Source organism: Pterocles gutturalis, unplaced genomic scaffold (genome assembly GCF_000699245.1).
Source record: "Pterocles gutturalis isolate BGI_N339 unplaced genomic scaffold, ASM69924v1 scaffold25297, whole genome shotgun sequence".
Lineage (NCBI taxonomy): Eukaryota > Metazoa > Chordata > Aves > Pterocliformes > Pteroclidae > Pterocles > Pterocles gutturalis.
The window spans coordinates 8,780-29,597 of record NW_010110921.1 but is presented as its reverse complement, the minus strand read 5'-3'; the positions used below and the strand labels follow the sequence as shown (position 1 = coordinate 29,597).

Genomic DNA, 20,818 nt, shown 5'->3' with positions numbered 1-20,818 from the left:
CCAGACAAGCTCTGCTGAGAGGGCAGCTGGGGAAACCCTCCCTGGGCCACCCCGTGCCCTCTCCTGACAGCACCATGGCTTCTTGCTCTGACTTTTGGTTCTGCCGTTTTCATCTTGACTTGGACCAGAGGAGGCTGATGAGATGGGAGAAGGGGATGCGGCAGATGGGGAGGTCAGCTGTTGAAAACGAATGGAGAGGAGAGAGCTCAAGGGAGGGAGGGAAAGGAGTGCGCCCAGGAACACGTGATGGCTGGGTCTGGTGGTGCTGGGTCATGGCGTGGCTCACATGGCAGTGGTGCATGTCTGCTTGTTATGTCACTACGTGCTGCCTTTTTTTTCTTGCCTTAGGGGGTGTGATAGCTTACATCAGCTCTTCGAGCTCGGCATCTAGCCCAGCCTCATGTCACAGTGAGAGCTCAGACAGCGGTTTCCAGTCGTCCTCTTCGCCTGTACCATCTTCTCCGAACAGCTCCTCCTCAGAAAGCGGATGCAATGGCCGGAGCAGTGAGGGCTCTGAAGGGGCACCGGCCGGAGCAGTGAGGGCTCGGAAGGGGCACCGAAGAGCGATCGGCTGGAGGAGACTATTAAAACAAACCAGTCGAGTGTTGCTAGTTTGACAAAAGGCCATAATGGAGTCACAAGTATGTTTGGTGCCGGTTCCTGAAACCACCATTTTCCCCTTATATATTACAACCCCATATATTACAACCAGGTCCTCCATGTGGCTTGCTGTGAAGGCACATAGCAAAGCCTCAGTTTTTATCTTTGTGCATTATGTGTATGGTAATACGTATGGGATTGCCCTACAAATGCTGATAGATGGAGATCCCATTGCTGCTAACTTCAAACAGTCCATAAACACAGTCCAGCTTTACTTCAGATTTTCACTAAAAATCAAACAGTTGGTCAAAAAGATGCAATGAAGTAAAGGTAATAGTAATCAGAAATTGCCTTCGGGAGTATTTATGGAGCTGTATTGCAAATGTAGTTTCTTTGGTTTTTTTTCATACTTCCTCCGCTGCCCCTTTAATCTTTGAGGAACAAAAGAAATAAATTACCAAAACATATTATATTTACATTGGTGTAGCTGGGACCTTTATTCTTTTTATTCCAAGTCTTAATTTGTGAGCATAAAAAAACAAAGTACTTGTAAGGTGGAACTAAAGGATAGCCTTTTAAAATGCATTTAAGTCTAGCTCCAGCTATTTGCTTCACACCTTTTTGATAATCAGAGGAGACCAACAATAAAGAACTATATTTGAACAGTTTGGAAGGGAAGGAGTCAAACAGAGTACTGGAATGAGTGTTTCAACACAAACAGCTGGAATTTAGACTAGTCTTTTGAAGGCTGAATTCTTTTATTGGCAGAATTGTTTTGTCATGTTGAATTGTTATGGAGCTAGAATGAGTAACAGTTCTGCCTTAAAAATGTGTGTGTGTATATATATATATATGTATTTTTTTGTTTGTTTTGTTTTGTTTTTGTTTTTTTTTTAAATGTTCCTACCCTAAGTTCTTAGTAAGAACCTTTACTTCCTCTTAAAATTTGCTAGCAGCTAGGTTTTTGGTATCAGGGCAGAGGTTCCTGAAGATAAAACCTGTTGTAAACTTTTCAGATGTATAGACAGATAGACAGTTAGCATTTTTAGATCAGTACTAGCTCTGGTTAAAAACCAAAAAATAAAAGGAAATTTTGTGGTTTGGTTATTTTTCAAAACCTTAAAAAAAAAAGTTTTAGTTCCTCTTTACAAGTGAAACCCAAATGTCAAATAAATTGCTTTTCTGATAGAATATTATACTGTGGGAGTATTTCCAGCTGTCTCTGGTTCTCTTTGTTAAGGTAACTTTGTGGTTACTGAAGTCACTGGTAAAATTCCTGTTGGCTTCAGTGAAACCAATGTTAGACCAGCGCTTACGACTTGCAAAAAAAATTATTGACAAGCTGAAATAAAATAGGTGGGGAAAAACTTAAAAAAAACCAACCATGAGCATATTTACAGGGCTGAGAAGGTATTTTCAAGTTCAAGTGCGCAAGCATGCCATTCTGGATGTGCACTCAGATGAGCAGTCTTTACATATGTAGATGTGGCTGAGTTACCAGTCCTAAATTGTTATCAAATAGGTAGAGTGTATGGCTTGTTCACAATATCTAATAAAATGAAGTGTCCTTTAATATTTCTGATTTTAAGAAAAGATTTTTGTTCTCTGTTGGGGAAACTGTAGCCTCTATATGAGCTTACTTGTCCTGATGGAAAATCAACTTGAGCCCAAACTTTGGTGGCCTAGTTGACTAAATGGTCCTTTAAAAGCGCGTAAATGTAAGCAGACATTCTTTTTCTGCAGTTGAGGACAATCCTACTGTGATTTAAAGTTCAGTTGAATATGTGCTTTCTCTCTATTCTGTTGAGTGCTTCATATCTGTTTTTTTTACCCCCCTTCGTTGCACTGGTACCTTCTGAACTGTTCAGGGTTTCTGTAAGTTCTTGTTGTCTGTTCCTCTGCTTTATATTTTTGTATGTTGAACCGACCTGACATTTTGCTTTTAGTCCAGGTTTTAAAAGCTGGAAGCATATTCCTGTAGTGGTCATTGGTTTTCTATATCTTTGATTTTTCTGTTCTGATTCTAGAATTTAATGGCATGGTTCTTCTTTGCAAAGTCTGTGGAGATGTCGCTTCAGGATTTCATTATGGTGTTCATGCCTGTGAGGGTTGCAAGGTGAGCTACATTTCTCCTCACCTTTCTGCTGGTGAGATGCTCAAGTTCTCCCCACAGGGGAAAAGGGATGATACTGCTGAAAAAGTACTGGTATGCTTCTCTGTTAAACTTAAATCTGAGAAATTTTGGACAGGGTGTAAGTTGCTAAGTGGTTTGGCTTTTCCTACAATACATAGCATTTTCCAAATTCTGCAGTACTTTGTGTTGTTGCCCCTTGTTCAATCCTGTCTGACCTGGAGTGCGCGACAGAGAACAAGAACTGGAGTTAGAGTTGGTAAGGACCATGTCACGCAAGACATGGTGTGAATGTTAATTGCATTAAGAGATAGTGGGTGTGAGTTGTTGCCTGGGCTGGGACAGAGAACAGAACAGCTTTGGAAAAGCAATTCTTTACCACAGGGAAAGCCAGAACTGGGTGCTTGCATGTTCACACATCAGTAGATCTGTATTTTCTGATACTGCAACACTGTAAATGTTATGTTCTGTGAAGGAGTTTATCAGTTTAAGCCTTATGTGGGTCATGTGTTGCAAAAGGATGGTTTTGTTGCCAGACTATGGAGGTTGAAGTCAAAAGATCTGATCTTGACTTTCATCTTTGCACTTGATGTCAGAGGAGATTGGGACATATCTTATAAACTGTCAGTACAGTGATAGAGGTAATACTGGAGATATTTTGCTCTTAGGTGCTGACTATGCAGAGAACAACTTAAAATATTCTGCATTTAGAAATCATAACTAGTTTGTATTATACATAGATTACACACAAAGGGGAAGTAAGTCATGAGGAGTAGCAAGTTCTTTAAAATCATTGGGGGTTGATGGCTCTGAAGCAGCTGATGAGACGCAGTGAGGTTTTCTGTGCTTGCGGAGAGATGAATCTTGGCAGGAGGACTTGACATGTGCTGTAATAATAGTTGTGGGGTTTTTTTGTTTGTTTGTTTACAGGGTTTTTTCAGAAGAAGCATTCAGCAAAACATCCAGTATAAGAAGTGCTTGAAGAATAACAACTGCTCTATAATGAGAATGAATAGGAACAGATGCCAGCAGTGTCGTTTCAAAAAATGCCTGTCTGTTGGGATGTCAAGAGATGGTACGTTCCTCTACTGAGCAGTGTTCCTCTGAGAGGGGATCTGTTCCCCACCTCAAAACCAATTGCTAAGGGTCTTAATGGCAGAAAATGCAGCTGGCCCTGTTGTCAGGGACAGGTTCCCTGTCTGAGAGCGTTTAGATCCACTTGCCTTCTTGCTCTGTGAATCTGCTGAACTGGTAATGTAATACTGGCTGCAGAGCTGTCCTTCTGTCATTGGAGGCTAATGCAGTGGGATGCACTGCAGTGGTCTGTTAGGGGGACGGTTGTACCAGGAGTCTCAATTTTGTTTTAACGAGTTAGTATTTATAGCTGTATCCTGCTTGAGTCTGAACAAGACTCTCCTCTCTTTTTTTTTTTTTTGTTTTGTTTGTTTGTTTGTTTTGTTACTGTTGGTTTTTCAGTGAAAGGGAGTTCTACCCAAGCTGGTTGCCTTAGGAGAATCATCATAGAGCAAAAAGAGTTAGGTTTGGGGACATGGGACGAGCACATTACTGCTCCTGGTTTGTGGGTTTTTTTTTCTTTTGCTAGTCTACTACAACTTCCTTTCACAAACCAGAATGATTCCTTCTGTTTCACTTTTTAATTTTCTCTTGAGTGTTTATTTTGCAAGAACTAGAAATCTTGGGCTGTTAATAATTCAGTAGGTGGAGTGTTAAAACTTATTTTAAATAGTTGTTCCGAGTTCTTGTCATGCATAGGAGTTATTTCATCCCCTAGGCGCTTGTTTGCGCGTAAGGTTGCACCTGCTGTAATGATTTAGTTACGTTAATGATGGACTACTGCATGAACATCATTACATCAGTCGAAACTGCTTACAAGCCCTTTTAAGGCTGTGGTTGAACAGGACAGTAGAGGCAGTTGTAGATTCCCTAGGACAGGGTCAAAAGTGCTGCAGCCACAATGATGCCCATCCCCTTGCCAGCAGAAAATGTCATTGTCAAGACAGAGTTATCAGGAAAACTTGCCAAGGTAAGCTTTGTTCAGCATTGATTCTCTTAACTGTTTTAACAAGTTATATAATTGGTCCATGAGGAACTGTCTTGTAGGACTTCTAGTCACATATGGTATCAACTGTGTTTCCATTCAGCTAATTGTCAGCTCACAAAGTTGTACTGATTTAATTGATCCAATTTTAAAGCCTGACAATTAACTAACACAACTGTGTGTATAGTTCATAGCCAGCGAAACACTCTTTATCAGGGAGTGTAGCAACAGGACAAGGGGTAACGGTTATAAGCTGAAAGAGGACAGATTTAGATTAGATATTAGGAAGAAATTTTTCACTGTGCGGGTGGTGAGGCACTGGGACAGGTTGCCCAGAGAAGCTGTGGGTGCCCCATCCCTGGAGGTGTTCAAGGCCAGACTGGATGAGGCTTTGAGCAACCTGGTCTGGTGGGGGTTGTCCCTGCCCATGGCAGGGGGGTTGGAACTAGGTGATCTCTAAGGTCCTTTCCAACCCGAACCATTCTGTGATTCTATGAAAAGGGGAAAAGGCTTTAGATATTGTGTGCTTTAGAGCTGCCTTCTCTTTGTGTGTAAACAAGAGCATACATTTCATATCTTAGGCCTGTCCTATGCCCAGGAGTCCCCTTGACTCAGTCAGTGGTAATACCCCTGTGGTATCATTGGTGAGAGCAGTTAAAGTTATCCCGTAAAGGGCAAGATTTTTGGGTGGGGTGTGTATCCTCTGTGTGTGCATGCTAACGCTTTCAGGATTGACTTTTTTTCTTTCCTTCCCACCATTTTTCATCTCTTTGCCTTGGTAGCTGTTCGATTTGGCCGTATTCCCAAACGTGAAAAACAGAGGATGCTGATTGAAATGCAGAGTGCCATGAAAACCATGATGAACAGTCAGTTCAGTGGTCACGTACCCAATGAAGCATTAACAGAACATCAAGATCAAGCACCTGAAGAAGACCTTTCCTCCAAGCCCAAGCGAGAGCGAGAAACCATCAAAAGCCCTTCTCCCCCTCCTAGCACTGACATGGCTAAGGAAGAAGTGATTGGTATGGTGACTAGGGCCCACAAAGACACTTTCATGTACAACCAAGAACAGTCACAAAACCCAGCAGAGATGATGCAGTCCCAGAGTGGGGAGAGAGTGTCAAAGAGCACTGAGCAGTACATCTTGAGCAGCGAGCACTGTGTTAGTGGGCTCAGTGGCCCTCAGTACCCTGAAAGTGAGCAGCACCTTGGTGGACAGTACAAAGGGAGAAGTGCAATGCATTATCCAAGCGGGCACGCCATGTATTTCCCAAATGGCCATTGTATGAACTTCACCAGTGGTTATACTCAGCGACTGTGTGATAGCATCCCAGAAGATGGCTTTTCTCCAAACAGGAATACCACTTACTCTTGCAGCACTGGAGGAAGAATGCACCTGGTATATTGATATCAAATGTTTGATTTGACTTAGTGAAAGGCTTACTGATGAGCATGATCCAGCTGTGCCTCTGTAGTCAGTGAAGCTGCACACAATTGGCATAACTGCTGAAACTTAAAACAGTGACACAAGTTAGATTGTGCAAATTGTGATGGATAATAATGGCTTGAGTTGTGTGGAGGATTTGAAATTACACATGTTATAGGGTTTCTTGGCTCAGTTTTTAGCTGACTGAAAGTAGACTAATGTCAAAGAGCATTGGTTGAAGAAAACTCATGGGTTTTTTAACTGGCATGACTTAAAAATGAAAGTGGATGTTAGGAGTTTATGAATTCCCTTCTTCACCCAATCCTCTTGAAGACTTCACTCTAAAATAATCTGCACACTCAGATATGATGTGTTTTTCTTAGAGGTATTCAGGACAAATTTCTGGGATGACACCTCAGGGCTAGGATTTTAAGCCAGTCTGTTGGCATGCCTTGCTGATGTATTTTAAAATCTCTCTTGTTGGGTAGGCTGGGGTTTTTTTGGCTTTTTGTTTTGTTAGTAGTTTGTTTTGTTTGCTTATTCTGTTACAGGCCACGTAAAATAGAGCCTCAGTGGGACTCACAAGCTTTACATTCTTTTCCCCTAGAACATCTTCAAATTTGAACAGAGGCAGAAGGAAGATGCATGGCTAAACTGCTTGAGAGAAGTTCAGGGTCTTTTCTGTAGTACTTACACAAGTGAGGCTCTGAACATGCTTTTGGGTATCTTAGATGACTTTGCTAGAGCATTTTCTCACTGAATTCTTAACAAGGATGTTTCCTATTTTCTTGCATATGTGTTTGGTGTTGTGGGTTGTTTTTTTTCCTTTCTTTAACAGGCCCCTTCCATTTTCCTTGCACCTGCTGTTTCTCTGCCATTCAGGCAACCAGTTCTGTAAGCCCCTTAAAATAGATTGTCCTTCTCTTTATCACTGGAACCTCCTGGGATAAGAGAACATAACATCCTCATTCTCATCCTGCGCTCCTGTCAAGAAGCGCAAGCCCCTCACCTTTGAAGTACTCAAGCTGGCGGTGTTTTTTTCCCTCCTAGTTTGTGAAGATTCCTCACAGGTTCTTGAAAGCCCCCGAAAGTCTCCACAAAGTGAAGGTTGTTTGTTTTGATGCTGGATATCTCTTTTGTTGTTGTTGTTTTTGTTTGGTTCCTTGATTATTTTTTTTTCCCTCCTTTGGCTGCTGCGTATGTGGACCATGCCATCCCTAGCAGGCTCTGACGTTAATTGCAGACTCCAGGCCCTGCACCATGGCAAATAGTAATCATTCCCAACCTTTCTTCCTTGCAGGGAAAGTATGTGGAGTCACTGCAACGGCGTTCTTGGCACTCCTGAGAAGCAGAGGTTAAACCTGTCAGTATGGGCAGGCAGGGAGTGGTGCTGCCTGCAGAGGCTCAACCAGTCAGTTTGACCTGTGCATCGCAGCTGCAGGGAGGTTTAACACAGCCAGTGATGAAGAAACAAACACGAATCCAACAGAGCACTGCAGTCCCCCCCACTGTGTCCCTGACATGAGTGAGGGCTTTGCCAGAGAACTCAGTGAGAGCAGAATCTCACCAAAATGAATCAGTAGCTGTAAGGGAGTGTAATTGGGCTTTGAACCAGTTTGCAGGCAGAAGTTCAGGGGTTTGTTTGTTTTTGTTTTTGTTGTTTTGTGTGTGGTTTTTTTGGTGTGGTTTTTTTTTTTTTTTTTTTTTTTTCTCAATGCCCCCACAACCAGAAGAGCAGAACAGGTCATTCCTGAGGAGGCTCCTCTAAAGAGAGCTAGTAGCTGAACACACCGACTCCTCCCATAGGAAGGGCCCCTCTGCAGAAGTTTTTCTTGAGAGCTTAGGCATAATATATAGGGGCGGAAAGTGGCAGTTTTCCCTCAGGCCTGAGTGCCTGGGAGCTAGGGTACACCACGGTAGGATGAGAAACTGAAGTGCTCTTTGTGTCCAGCCAAGAGCAGGGTGCTGAACCAGACACTGCTTATTTTCAGAGAGTACTGTATTTTTAACAATACCTCTGTGAACTGCTGCAGGTTCATGGACAGAGCAGTAGTTAGTGTCTGCCATGCTTCCGGTTGTGTGCCTAGACTTTTGTCAAAATATTTTCTGATTTTCAGTTTATGGAAGAGATCCTCCTCTACCCCACAAGTGATCATTTGGTTTTGGGTGTTGTCCTTAGACACACAAGTGATGTTGTGGTTCACAGCTGAACCAAGAAATCTGTAGTTCTGTTTGTTGTCTTTTGGGGGGAACTTTCTCCATATTGATTGCCAAGTTAGTAACTGATATTTTTTTTTGGAAAAAACCCCAAACAAACCAAAACATAAATGTATATCTGTCTACCTCCATCTTGTTTTCCCCAGCTGTTGCGAAATGCATATGCACACACACGCATATATATCTGTTGTATATATTGTTGTAATGAATCTTAGTAATGGATCTTAGGACCTTCCAAGCGAGAATTTTAGAGAATTTCTAGGCAATTATCAGATTCAAGATGCCCTGCAAAAGCATCATAGCTCTGAGGAATTACTAATCTGTTCACTGTTTTCTATTTGCTGTGCTGACATTGTGTACGATTACATGCACCATTTACTATACTTGTGAAGAATACTTAAAGGAATTCTCATCCTTGATGATGACAGGTGAAATTCGTATTAAAAGGTTTAAACTTCATTAAAAGATGTAAATTTTAGAAAGCAGAACTGAAAGCATCTCAGAGCATCCGGTTGGGTTTTACAGGGGGAATTTATTGGCAGTCAGCTGTGACTGATAGGTCTGATCTCATTGTAATGGATTCAGACTACTACCAAAAAAATCACTGTATGTTTGTATAAAAGAAAGTGTATTTTGTTGTCTTTTGACTGAGCAAAATTGGAATACCAGCTCCTTGGTCTTCCTTCGGTGATACAAATAAAAGCAAGCACCTAGGAGAGGAAGTTTGTCCTGGTAATGAGGGTGTAAACCTGTGACTCAGGAAACCAAGGCTCAGTTCCTTGCTCTGGTGTTGACACCTTTTGTCACCTTGACTGAGTCACTTTAGTTACCTGCAAAACAAGAAAGATATGCGAGAATGAATGTAGTAGTGATTGTGAGATTACAGTCGATTGTGAAATTGCAATTAATTGTGAGATTACATGGATAATACAATTAAGAGAAATTTATGTGTCAGACATGAGTGACATCAAGGAAGAATAGCATAACCTGGGTTCTCTCAAGCCTTTCACTATAAACAATGTTGGTGCTTCCAAGGTCAGAAAATTTAGAAACAGATTGCTAACAGATCACCATGGGTTTTTTAATTGTTTGTTTGTTTTACAGGGAGAGGGAGAAAACCAGTTGTTTTGGTAGTTCGCTGAGGAAGACAGATACTTCTTCTCTATGTGTCATTATTGCAAAGTTTTCTTGAAGAATAAACCTGTTTCTTTAAAGTATTTTTCAGTATTTGGAATTATATCTTTAAGAGGAGTTTTCTGCATATATTTTGTAAACATCAGGTCTGCCCAATGAGTAAGACTCCCCATGTGGACCCAAACAAGTCTGGCCATGAAGTCTGGGAAGAGTTCTCCCTGAGTTTTACGCCCGCGGTGAAGGAAGTGGTAGAGTTTGCCAAGCGCATCCCAGGGTTCCGAGATCTCTCCCAACGTGACCAGGTTAATCTTCTGAAGGCTGGGACCTTTGAGGTGAGACCACTGTGTGTATAATGGGGACCTGACAATCTGTGCTTCAGTCTGACCCCCTTAAGAACAAAAATAAATATAACTGGGTTATATTGGACAAAACTTGTTTGTGGATGCTAGCTCTGGCTTTCCTTAAGCTGATGGTGTCCAGTGCTTCTGTTTGGTCAGATCTTGGTGAGCTGTCCCTCTTCCAAGTAGTTCAAAAGTGCTTAGCCCTTTTACCCTTTCCCCCTCCCTGGGCATTAGTAAATGACTAATGAGGAGTTTCGTGGTTTTGCACAGCAGTGGTTACTTTGATAGCTACCTTTGCTTAGGCTGCAGAGAAGCAGACTGCATCTGAAAGCGTGGATGGTTTAGAAAGCTGTCTATTGACTTAACCAGTTCTGTAGAGGAATGTGTGTATTGCTCTGTATGTCCTTCCTCTGCCACTGTGATCACTGCCAAAGCCAGAGCATCCATCCTGGCCAGTCACCACTAGCCTTTGCTGGCAACGGGGGGTTGCTGAAGCCTCCATCTCTGAAGCAGTAACACTGATAGCTAGCTGTACTGTTGCAGCTCTGTAGATAACGTGTACAAGCTGCAGCCTGACTTACTCTAAACTGATTCTTCCAGGTCCTTGTGGTTAATTTCACCCACTTATGAGCGTGACATAAATGTGAATTAGTGCTGTTAAATTGGGAATTACACCAGAGAGCTCGATGCTGTTTTATAATTGGTGACCTTCATCAGGAGAGCTTTACTTAAGGTTTTAGTTGCTCTTGCAGACTCCTGTGTCTGTTGGAGACCATGCACGTTTTTTAAATATTCAAATATGTAGTTTAAACACAGAAGGCCAGAGGAGCTGAAGTTGCCAATATCCAATGTTACTGTGCTTTTTTTGGGGACGGCAGGATTGGTGGTGCTTTTGCTCTTGTTTACTTGATTTATTCTTTCAAAGAGGGATGCTGGATTTCATATTTATGTGAACTGAAGACATTTCTTGTGTAATGTGTTGGGTCCTTTATCTGCATTTATACAGCCCGGATCTAAAATGGGTAATTGTTGGGTTGGAAGGTACAAGTTATACTGGAAGACTTGGTACCTGGAGCATGTCAGTTTCTTTGTTTCTTCAATTTTGCTGTCATGTATTTTTTTCTGTTTTACTTATTCTTGATCTTTTAATATTCGTCTACAATTCCTGTAGCTAAGGGCTATATTTTCACTTCTTCAGCTACAGCCTCTTATGCTGCAGCTCACATAACACAAAAATGTTGGTTCCTTCCTCTGCAAAGTGGTATACTGTTCAGTGCCCTTCAAGGAGGGTGGAAAATCAGGCTTGAACTGTTCCTGTAACGTAAAGCCAAACTTCCATGTTTTGCAAGTAAAATGCTTTGTCTTGGCCTTTCTTCACCTCAAGCTTTTCTCAAGCCTCATTTGTATGCCTTTTTGCCAGTTATAAGCACTGCTGATAAGAAGGTTTCTATATCCAGGGGAATTAATAATAATGTATTTCTGCATGCTTATCCCTGTTCACTTGTTTATAAGAAACATTAGTGATTTCTGTTAGTGAGCTGGTACCTGTACTTAAAGGCTTGTGTGGCAACTTAGAGAGAGAGAAAAAAAAAAAAAAACCCAAAAAACAAAAAACCCACCTGAAAATAATGCTGCAGAGCAGTGGAAAAAAAATAGTAACAAAACAGGTTTAATAAAACTGTTGCGGTAGAGGCAAAAGCATCTTGAAAGCCTGGTGCATACAAAGTCATTTCTGTCTTCTGGGTAACTAAACTAGGATATCCCAACATCTGCATGTTAATAGAAGAACCTGAGTAAAAGTACTGCCTCTGAGCCTGTTTTGGCTCCCTTGGGCACCCGTGTGTGGCTGTCTTGGCACTGTGCTTACCAGCAGCTCATATTCAATGAGTGCTTATTCTTTTGGGGGTAAGAAGACACATGGAGACAGCGTTGGTGCAGAAGCAGCATGGTGGCATTTGCATGGCTTTGTATGGGACCCAGCTCAGACACAGCAGTGAGCCTAAAATAAGGAACTCAACTGGATTTGAGCAGGTCCTCCCCCACCTCCTCAAGGCCCCACTCCAAATGTAGTTGATGGTAGAGCTAACAAGCCCCTCGGATCCATTGGGGCAGTGACTCAGTTTCTGCACAGACTCACAGACTTGGTAATTTGGCTGCAGGTGGTGGGGAAGCGAGCAAGCACTTGCCTGTGTGGGAGTTTCCGTGTGCTTGTATTGCTGTGCTCAGGTGATAGGGTTGATCAGGTATATCCTCAGCATGCACAAATAGGAGTGTGGCTTGAAGTGAAACAGGATGTACCATAGTTTAAACTGTTCTTCCTTGGGTTAGAATGGTGACATTGAAATAGATGGGCGAGTTCTTTGCCTTAGTGTAAATCAACACAGCTTCATGGATTTCAGTTTTGAATGCCAGTATTAATAATAGCTGCTCATTATTTTAAGTTCATGTTTCTAAAGCCCAGTTCTGTAAGAGGAGTAACATTTTGAACCAGAGAGTTGTTGAGTACCTGGTGGGTCCCTGCTAATGCACAGGTTCAGCTTTGTCTGTCTACCCTTTGTCCTTTTGTTGTATTCTGAGGACTTACGCACCTACGTTTCTGCACCCTGTAGTCTATCAAGATTGCTGCATGTCATTTGGCTGTTTAACTTCAGGAGAAGGTCATGTAGCGTGCATGAATGGTGTTTGAATTCTCAAACGTTTTCTTTTTTTTTTTTTGAACTCTCCTTTTTTTAAGCTTGTGAAAGGCACTAGTCTTTGCTGAAAACCTGATTCTCCTCCCATCTGTAGTAAACATTTAAATTAATGCAGTTATATAGGGTAAGTGAGAAGAGATGACTGTCACACCAAGAGATTACAGCAAGTCTGAAGTTTTAACTAATGCCAGTTGGTTCATTCTCCAAATAAGAAGGCTGTTGTGTACAACTTAAACCTTGAAAATGTAAATAAGGTTGTTGAACATGAGCAAATGAAACTTTACAAGCCATTCCAGAGGGAAACATTTCACAATACGACTGAGAAACCACAAGAGAAATTTCAGCCCAGAGGGGTAAGTTCAGCACATGACAACTGCTGCAGCCTAGGTGCTTACACCAAAGGGGTATTCCCAGCTGTAGCTACAAACCAGGTGCCGTTTCAAGTCCTGCTTCCCTAGCCTTTTGAAGGCCGTACATGTGGCTCCTTTTCTACCAGAGGTCATTAACATTCCTTTGGGAGCAGTGATGCAGCATTGTACTTTCCCAAAGAATGCCTAGTGGGCCAGATCATCAGGTGGTGTAAATCAGCATTGTTTCAATGGAACTGCTTCAGTTTATGCCAAGCAAGAATCTGGTTCAATACCTTCTTTTTATTCCTCATGAGTGCGACCAAGAAAGCGTTTCTTTTAATGCTCTGTATACCTTTGGCTGTTCTGTGGCTTAAGCAAGTTATCCTATGGGAATATATATGAATGGCATTGTCTTTGTGGCTCAGGCTGCCTGAGGCGTAAATTTTCGTGTTCCTCTCTTTCATGTGCTGTAGCCCCTCCCTTGCATCTACTTGCTAATTTTTTCACTTGTTTGTTGCTCTCAGACTACTGGGCAGGCCAGAGCTTGCACTGTTTTTTACAGCTCCGTAGCATGCTGACAGTATCTTTATAGAATGCTTGCACAGCAGTTAGTGAGACAGTTTGAATGATGTTAAAAGGTTTAATTTTTTTCTTTGGCTTTTCTAAAAATCCACATGTATTTATCTGGTTTTGTTGTTCTTTTTTTCTTCCACCAGGTTTTAATGGTACGCTTTGCATCTTTGTTTGATGCAAAGGAACGTACCGTCACCTTCCTTAGTGGAAAGAAGTACAGTGTGGATGACTTGCATTTGATGGGAGCTGGTGATCTGCTCAACTCAATGTTTGAATTTAGTGAGAAACTAAATGCCCTGCAACTTAATGATGAGGAAATGAGTTTGTTCACAGCGGTTGTCCTGGTATCTGCTGGTAAGGAGAGGAAGTTAACTTACACCTTTGCCAAATTTTGAATATGGCTTTTTATTAAAAATTTCTGTAAAAGTGTATACCTTGTTATTTCATGTCTAAGTGCAATTTAGCGTGTTTTAAGCTATTAGGAGCCTGTAATTTACTGGCATCATCTAACCCCATCTGGCAATGGGCACCACACAGTTGCTCTTTCATTCCCCCTGGTGGGGTGGGGGAGAGAATCGGAAGGGTAAAAAGTGAGAGAACTCATGGGTTGAGACAAAGACAGTTTAATAGGTAAAGAGCAAAAGCTGTGCATGTAAGCAAAGCAAGGAATTCATTCACTGCTTCCCATCGGCAGGCAGGTGTGCAGCCATCTCCAGGAGAGCAGGGCTCCATCACGTGTAAGGGTTACTTGGGGAGACAAATGCCATCACTCTGAATGTTACCCCCTTCCTTCTTCATCCCCCAGCTTTATAAGCTGAGCATGATGACATACGGTATGGAATATAGCTTTGGTCAGTTGGTGTCAGCTGTCCCAGCTGTGTCCCTTCCCAGCTTCTTGCACACCCTCAGCCTGCTTGCAGCTGGGGAGGTGTGAGAAGCAGAAAAGGCCTTGACTGTGTGTAAGCACTGCTCAGCAATAACAAAAACATCCCTGTATTATCAACACTGTTTTCAGCATGAATCCAAAACATAGCCCTGTACTAGCTACTGTGAAGAAAATTCACTCCATCCCAGCCAAAATCAACACATTCACTTTTGTACATACCTACTCTTTTTAATATTTGACTTTTGGAAAAATGTGGCAATGGGCTTATATTTTCCTGCTACTTTCTATAGAATGCAGAAGTACATCTCCTAGCTGCCTGATGGCTGTGTAGAAGCTATTTGTCTGACTCAGATCTAAGTTTCACAGGACAGCATCAGTGAAATTACTCCTGACTTGCACAGCCTAAGTCTTGGGATAAGGTGGTATTTTTACTTCCAAGTATCGTCATTGAAGTCTATTGCGTGTTTTACTTAAGTCTAAATCCAACAGTTTGATCTCTGCCTATGTCAGCAAGAAAGCCCTACTCATCTGCATCGTGACTTCTTACCGCTAAAGATCTGCCAATCCACTAACATCTTCACTGGCCTCATCTTGTTTCAGTCCCTGGATATCCAGAACACCCTGGCCTGGATTCAAAGAAGGATTAAGCGCCTACTTGTGTAGTATTATCTAAAGCCTCAAATTAGGCACATTAGCTCTGCATATAATGCCTAGAATACAAGGTGCAGAATCCCTGCTTGCTGGGTAAGGAGCTCTCTAGAGGTAGCTGGCAGGAGTGCTAGTAGTGCCCAGTCCCTATACAACAAGCCAGCATTTGAGGGCCACTCAGTTCTTCAACAAGTGCACGTCTTCCACATGAGTGGTTTAGACCAGTATCTGTCTTACCAGGGAGGGGCACCCCAGGCATGGTGCTGTAGGCACGTGAAGCCTGTGTAAACAAGGTAGGACAGTTCAGTCTCATGGCTTTGTGCGTGGCCTAAATGAAATGTGATAGCACAGGATGAAGGAACCGTAGCCTCTTCAGTTTGTAAGTGGTGGTAATGAGCAGAGTTTGCAAGCTTCAAAATCCAGAAGGAATGGCAGTGTGAAGGAAATGTGGCATTGTGGTCTGTTAGTAAAAATGTTCAGGTAGCAGAGAGAAATCTGAGGTCTTAGTTGCTTTTCCAGACTCTGCTTTACAAATTTGATCTTTCAAATAATAAATTGATGAGAACTGGAGACAACCTTTAAAATAAGGACTGAGAACCAGACCTCTTCCCTCCCTGTACAGTGTTGGAACTAGGCTACAGTCGCTCTTGCTTGCTCAGCTGCTCGGCCCTATAATATCTCAGTCTCTGTGCCACCTGTTTTGAATATAAGTGGCTGTATCTGTTCTGTTAAATGTTTTTCTAGCACAGAGCCAGTCCCCCACCAGCCTGTTCATACTGCTGCTAGCTGCCAGTAGCACTTAGCTTAGGGATGGTACGTAGCATGTACAGCATGTAATGTCAGAGCTGTGCAACAGGACAAAAAGAGGAGATGTTTGGTATTTAGGCTTCTCACAGCTGCTGAGGATTTTTCAGATCATGGCTTTGGACATTATTACTACTTTGTGATCTGATCTGCAGTCTGATCACAACCTTCCTTGATGTCTTTATGAAATACTTCTAGAGTTTTACAAAGCACAACTTCATTAATCTTCTAGCATTTGGACCCAAGGCTCCATTTGTACTGTATTCCGGACATGGGAGTAACCTTGATGGTCACTGAGTCCAGCAATTTTTGAATCAACTTCTCTCTGTAGCTTGCAACTGAATGGGAATGCTGCAGTTGTTACTTGCACAAGTGAGTAAGTGAGCAAGCATCGTGCTTGAGTGGGTACCTAAGAACAGAAGTGCACCCAACAGAGCTCCTGGGAAAGATGCTCGCAGTGTAAGAGCTTGCCAGGAGGAGCAGGTGCCTGTAGAACTGAACAGTTGTGGACATCTGTTGATTAAACAGATCTTGAAAGACAGATCCCCTACACCCCACCCCTCGATGAGTGTGATCCAGAGAGTCATTTCCCATAAGGTAGAGGCAGAGCTCAATTAAAGAAGGAGAAAGAGTTGAGGACCAGCATCAGAGAGAATGACATGGAGATGCAGGTAAAGGCAAAATATGCTGTAACTGGAAGAAGAACTGAAGGTGGAAGAATAAGGCCATTGTTATGATTTTAACCTGGCTGGCAGGCCAACACCATGCAACCTCTCGCTTACCTGCCCCTGTCCTGGTGGACAGAACTGGAGGGGTAAAGATAAGAAGACTTGTGGGTTGAGATAAGAACAATTTAATAATTGAAAGAAAACAAAGAAAAAAATGATAATATGGTAATAATAATAGAATATACAAATGAATGGTACACAGTGCAGCTGCTCACCACCTACTGACCAATGCCCAACCAGTTCCCGGCTAGCAATCTCGGAGCAGAGAAAATCCCGAAACTGCAATCATGGAAGAGGGAGACAGAGCCTCCCAGCCAGCCCTCATCTATATACTGAGCATGATGTTTGATCTGGAATAGCCCATTGGCCAGTTTGGAGCTGTTACTTCCTCCTGGCTTCTGGTGCACCTGCACCCTAGAAAAACATGGGAAGTTGGAAAGTCCCTGATTTCTTAGCAAAAGCTAAAAACATCAGTATGTTTTCAACATTCTTCTCATACCCAGTCCCATACTGCATCCAGAACACAGTGTTATTCTAGTTACTAAGAAGAAAATTACGTCTATCCCATCCAAATTCAGGACAACCATTAAGACTTCTTCATTTCATAATGAAAGTTACTCAAAATTCACATTGGTTCCAGAAGCAGACAGGAGTGCATGACTGTTGAATCCTGATTAAGTGATCCAGAATATAAAATTCCATGCTGCACTATTTAAAAATCCTTTAAAAATACTTTTGGTTGTTTAAATTTTTTTTGTAAAAATGCCTGTGTAAAAAAACAAATGTTTATAAGTTTCTGAATAGCGCTGGGGGAAGAACACTTGTTAGAAGCATCTCCACGTAACACAGTATGAAAAACCACTCTTATGAGGGATATTTAGAATGTACCGAAAGAAGAAGCAAGGATAGTAGCAAGGAACGTGTGTAATTGCGTACATCCTCTTGTTTTGGTGTCAAATGGCAAAGAAAGAAAAAGCAGAGCATACAGTGAGGATGTGGAAGTGTTTCTGGTGGTGCTAGGGAATTAACTTCGTACCATTCCAAAACTAAAAGAATGCTTCGCCTCTGGCTTCAGTTAGCTAGATATGTTGAAGGTGGAGATGAAGTAGCAAGATGGATTATGGGCACTGAAGAAGGTGGAAGCAAAGCTGAAAGAATGTGGTTCGTGCAGTCCTAGAGACCAGGTAATCTTTTAAGTGAGTGTGATGTTTTGTGGTAGGAGAATATAAAATTCACACCCTCTGTTCTCTCTTATTGGGATAGTACTAACAAAAACTTCTGCTGGCCACTGGGAGCAACCAGAAGTAGACTGAGAGGGAGAAGAAAGACTTGGACTAATTGAAGAAAGGAAGCTACGGTAGCTCACACAAGACTGCCAGGAAAGACTGGACTGCATTCTTCTGCCTTCAGAGACCAGGCAGTACCGCTGTCACTGTACAGAGCTCTTGAGAAACCTCGTCTGGCATACTGTATGCAAATGTCATCATCCCTGCTCAGGATAGAGCAAACCTAAAGGTTTTGCAAAGCAGGAGGCAAGTGGGATAGTTAGCTTAAATAAAGGCAGAGAGCCTTCTCTTCACTCACGCTGTCTTGGAGAGCAGCTATCAAACATAATGGACAATCTTAAGAGTGGAATGTGTGCTAATAAACATGGTTTGGTATTTATTGAAGTTCATAACTGTCACAAGTAGAAGATTCTGGAACAGTCTTTCTAAAGGAACAAAAAACATCAACTGCTTCAAGAATAAATCTTAAATGGATTATATAGTAATTTTTCCCCTAGGGGTAGGGAACTCCAGTGAATGGTCCAGGAGGACTTCCTTCCTAGACTCCTTTTACCTCTGAAGTCCGTTTGTATTGACACTGACAGCATAAGGAAGGGATTCGGGATTCCCACTCTGACTGTACCATCTGACTCAGTGCTGCTCCAGAAAGCTGTTGTCATTCTGTGTCCCAGTTCTGCAAAGTGCTTTAAGTACGTGTACACATCAAAGCACGTTTCTGTTCCTGTCTGTCACTTGTGTATGTATGTACCCTACTGAATTTACATAGCGTTTAAGAATAGAGGCCACAGCTTGGAAAAAACAGCTACTGTGCATGGTTATTAGGTGAAATGTTTTGGTTAAAAAGTCATCCTTCTAAGCTGCTTACTTAGGATCCACCTAAGGACAACAGGCATGTTCTTAAATACAGCTCTCTTGAAAGATGCTTTGGGAGTGGGATAAGTGCAGTGTGTGAAAGCATAGTGTTTTTCTTGACACTGAAATTTTTCTTTTCTTCCTCAGTTGGGAATTTTTGGGTGTATCGTGTTTCATTTTGTAAGTGCTTCTGAACACACCGAAGAATAGTGCCCAGTCGTGTCAAGGCTTATATTCCTCTTGTCCCTGAGGATCCCATTGTGCAGATATGAATGTGACTTGTCCTGAGTGGGATTTTCTCCTCAAACAGGAACCTCCACTTTAAGTTTAGGGTTCTGTGTCCAGCCTTGAGAAATGTTGGAAATTTTTACTTCAGAGTGCCCTGTCTCTCCTTGTATTGAAAGTTGTGATTCAGCAAAATATTCAAGCTTAAATCTGTCCTTTTCTGGAAACATGGGTAAGTGATTACAGAAAAGGTGATTAAATGCTGCCAGCTCAGTGTGAGATTAATACTTTGCAAAGCTGACACTAAATAATGTTTGAAAGACTTCTGGTATGTGGGTTTGAAACTTCTGGCATAACTATTTAATTTTTCCTGTGCCTGTTAATTTTGTGAGTGATTCTTGCAGTGCCTTTATGTTGCAAACTACATCTGTTCAGTCTTTTTTTTTTTCTTTTTTCTCTTTCTCTCTTCCCATCCCCTCCACATCCCCCTCCTTCTCCCCTCCCCCTTTCTCTTTAGATCGCTCTGGAATAGAAAATGTCAATTCTGTGGAGGCACTTCAGGAGACACTAATCCGTGCATTAAGGACCTTAATAATGAAAAATCACCCAAATGAAGCCTCTATTTTCACAAAACTTCTTTTGAAATTACCTGACTTGCGTTCCTTAAACAACATGCACTCAGAAGAACTCTTGGCCTTTAAAGTTCACCCATAGGCCTTTGGGTCTCGTTTGTACTTGGACTTGCCTCGCATTAAACTGTTTTGTGCTAAAATATGTATTTATACAGTTGTACCATGTGTTGGAGAGAGTTCACAGACTGTGAACAGTTGATAGCTGTCCCATAACCATGCAATAATGCTTCAGCAGGTGCTTTCAGCTAAGGGTGACACAGCATTCAGCGTCCTCCAAGACATCCAGACCCAGCTGTGCTGCATTTCTTTTGCAGAAGAGGTTGCAATGAGCCTGAGTAAATATAGACTGTTTTTTTCACTTAGAAAAGAGCCACCACTGCCCTCTCATGTAAACTGAACAAAATGTCTGTGTATGTGCATACAGAGCATGGAATGGGGTGGGAACAATCCCGTGCTAATAGGAAAATGGAGGAGCTGATTCAATTGGTCTTTCACTTATCTAATAGATATATGTCTGTGTGTCTTGATAAGTCATTCATGGTTTCACTGTTGTTATTCCATTAAACCCGATGGAATGATTTTAGCCTGCACCAACTCTTCACTGAGCGTGTGTTCATGCCGTGTATATAATATAAATAGTTAAGTAATGAGTGTTCATGGCTATATAAAGTACAGAGTTGTGTGTATATATGTGTATGTATATAAATAGTTCTATACATAAAGTATACATATAATTTCTTCACAATATTTTAAACTGTGAAGGAATTTAAACTTACAACAGAAGGTGATCTATGGAAAGAACCAAATAGATGCACTTTGCATATTGCTGAGCTAATTATCTGAGCATTTCTAATTTTTAGAAAACATCCAATTTGCATTAATATGCTGTGTTTGTTAATGTTAAAAAAAAAAAACAAAAAACACCAACAGAGTGGCACCAAAGGGGCAGAGTCAAATTCAACATCCAGAACAGGTTTGTAGAGAATCTCAGGCGGAGATGGTTGGTTGTGGCGCTAATGAGATTGATTGTCCATTGCCACAGAGGTTCATGCATTCTGATAAAGGTTAAAGAAGCACCAGATGCTCTTCAAAAACTTCAGCACAGCTAGAAAGAAACTCAAATGAGTAACAGCATCTGTCAGAAAAAGAAATAAGGGAAAAATGTATCCATGGTTGCGTTTGTGTTCTGTGACCATTTATTTCTTGCAATATATCGTTTTGCTGCTTCATTGC

General features: G+C 41.8%; 1 protein-coding gene across 1 annotated transcript; it reads left to right on the top strand.

Annotated features, from left to right (window-relative positions):
* Window positions 1–299: 299 nt before the first annotated feature.
* NR1D2 (nuclear receptor subfamily 1, group D, member 2) lies at window positions 300–20,478 on the top strand. The gene is made up of 8 exons (XM_010073587.1): window positions 300–493; window positions 526–641; window positions 2,628–2,716; window positions 3,662–3,806; window positions 5,573–6,189; window positions 9,714–9,899; window positions 13,668–13,878; window positions 19,471–20,478. Exons 1-8 carry the CDS (start codon window positions 300–302, stop codon window positions 19,665–19,667), a joined length of 1,755 nt encoding a protein of 584 aa, XP_010071889.1. The 3' UTR covers window positions 19,668–20,478.
* The last annotated feature ends 340 nt before the right edge of the window (window positions 20,479–20,818 follow it).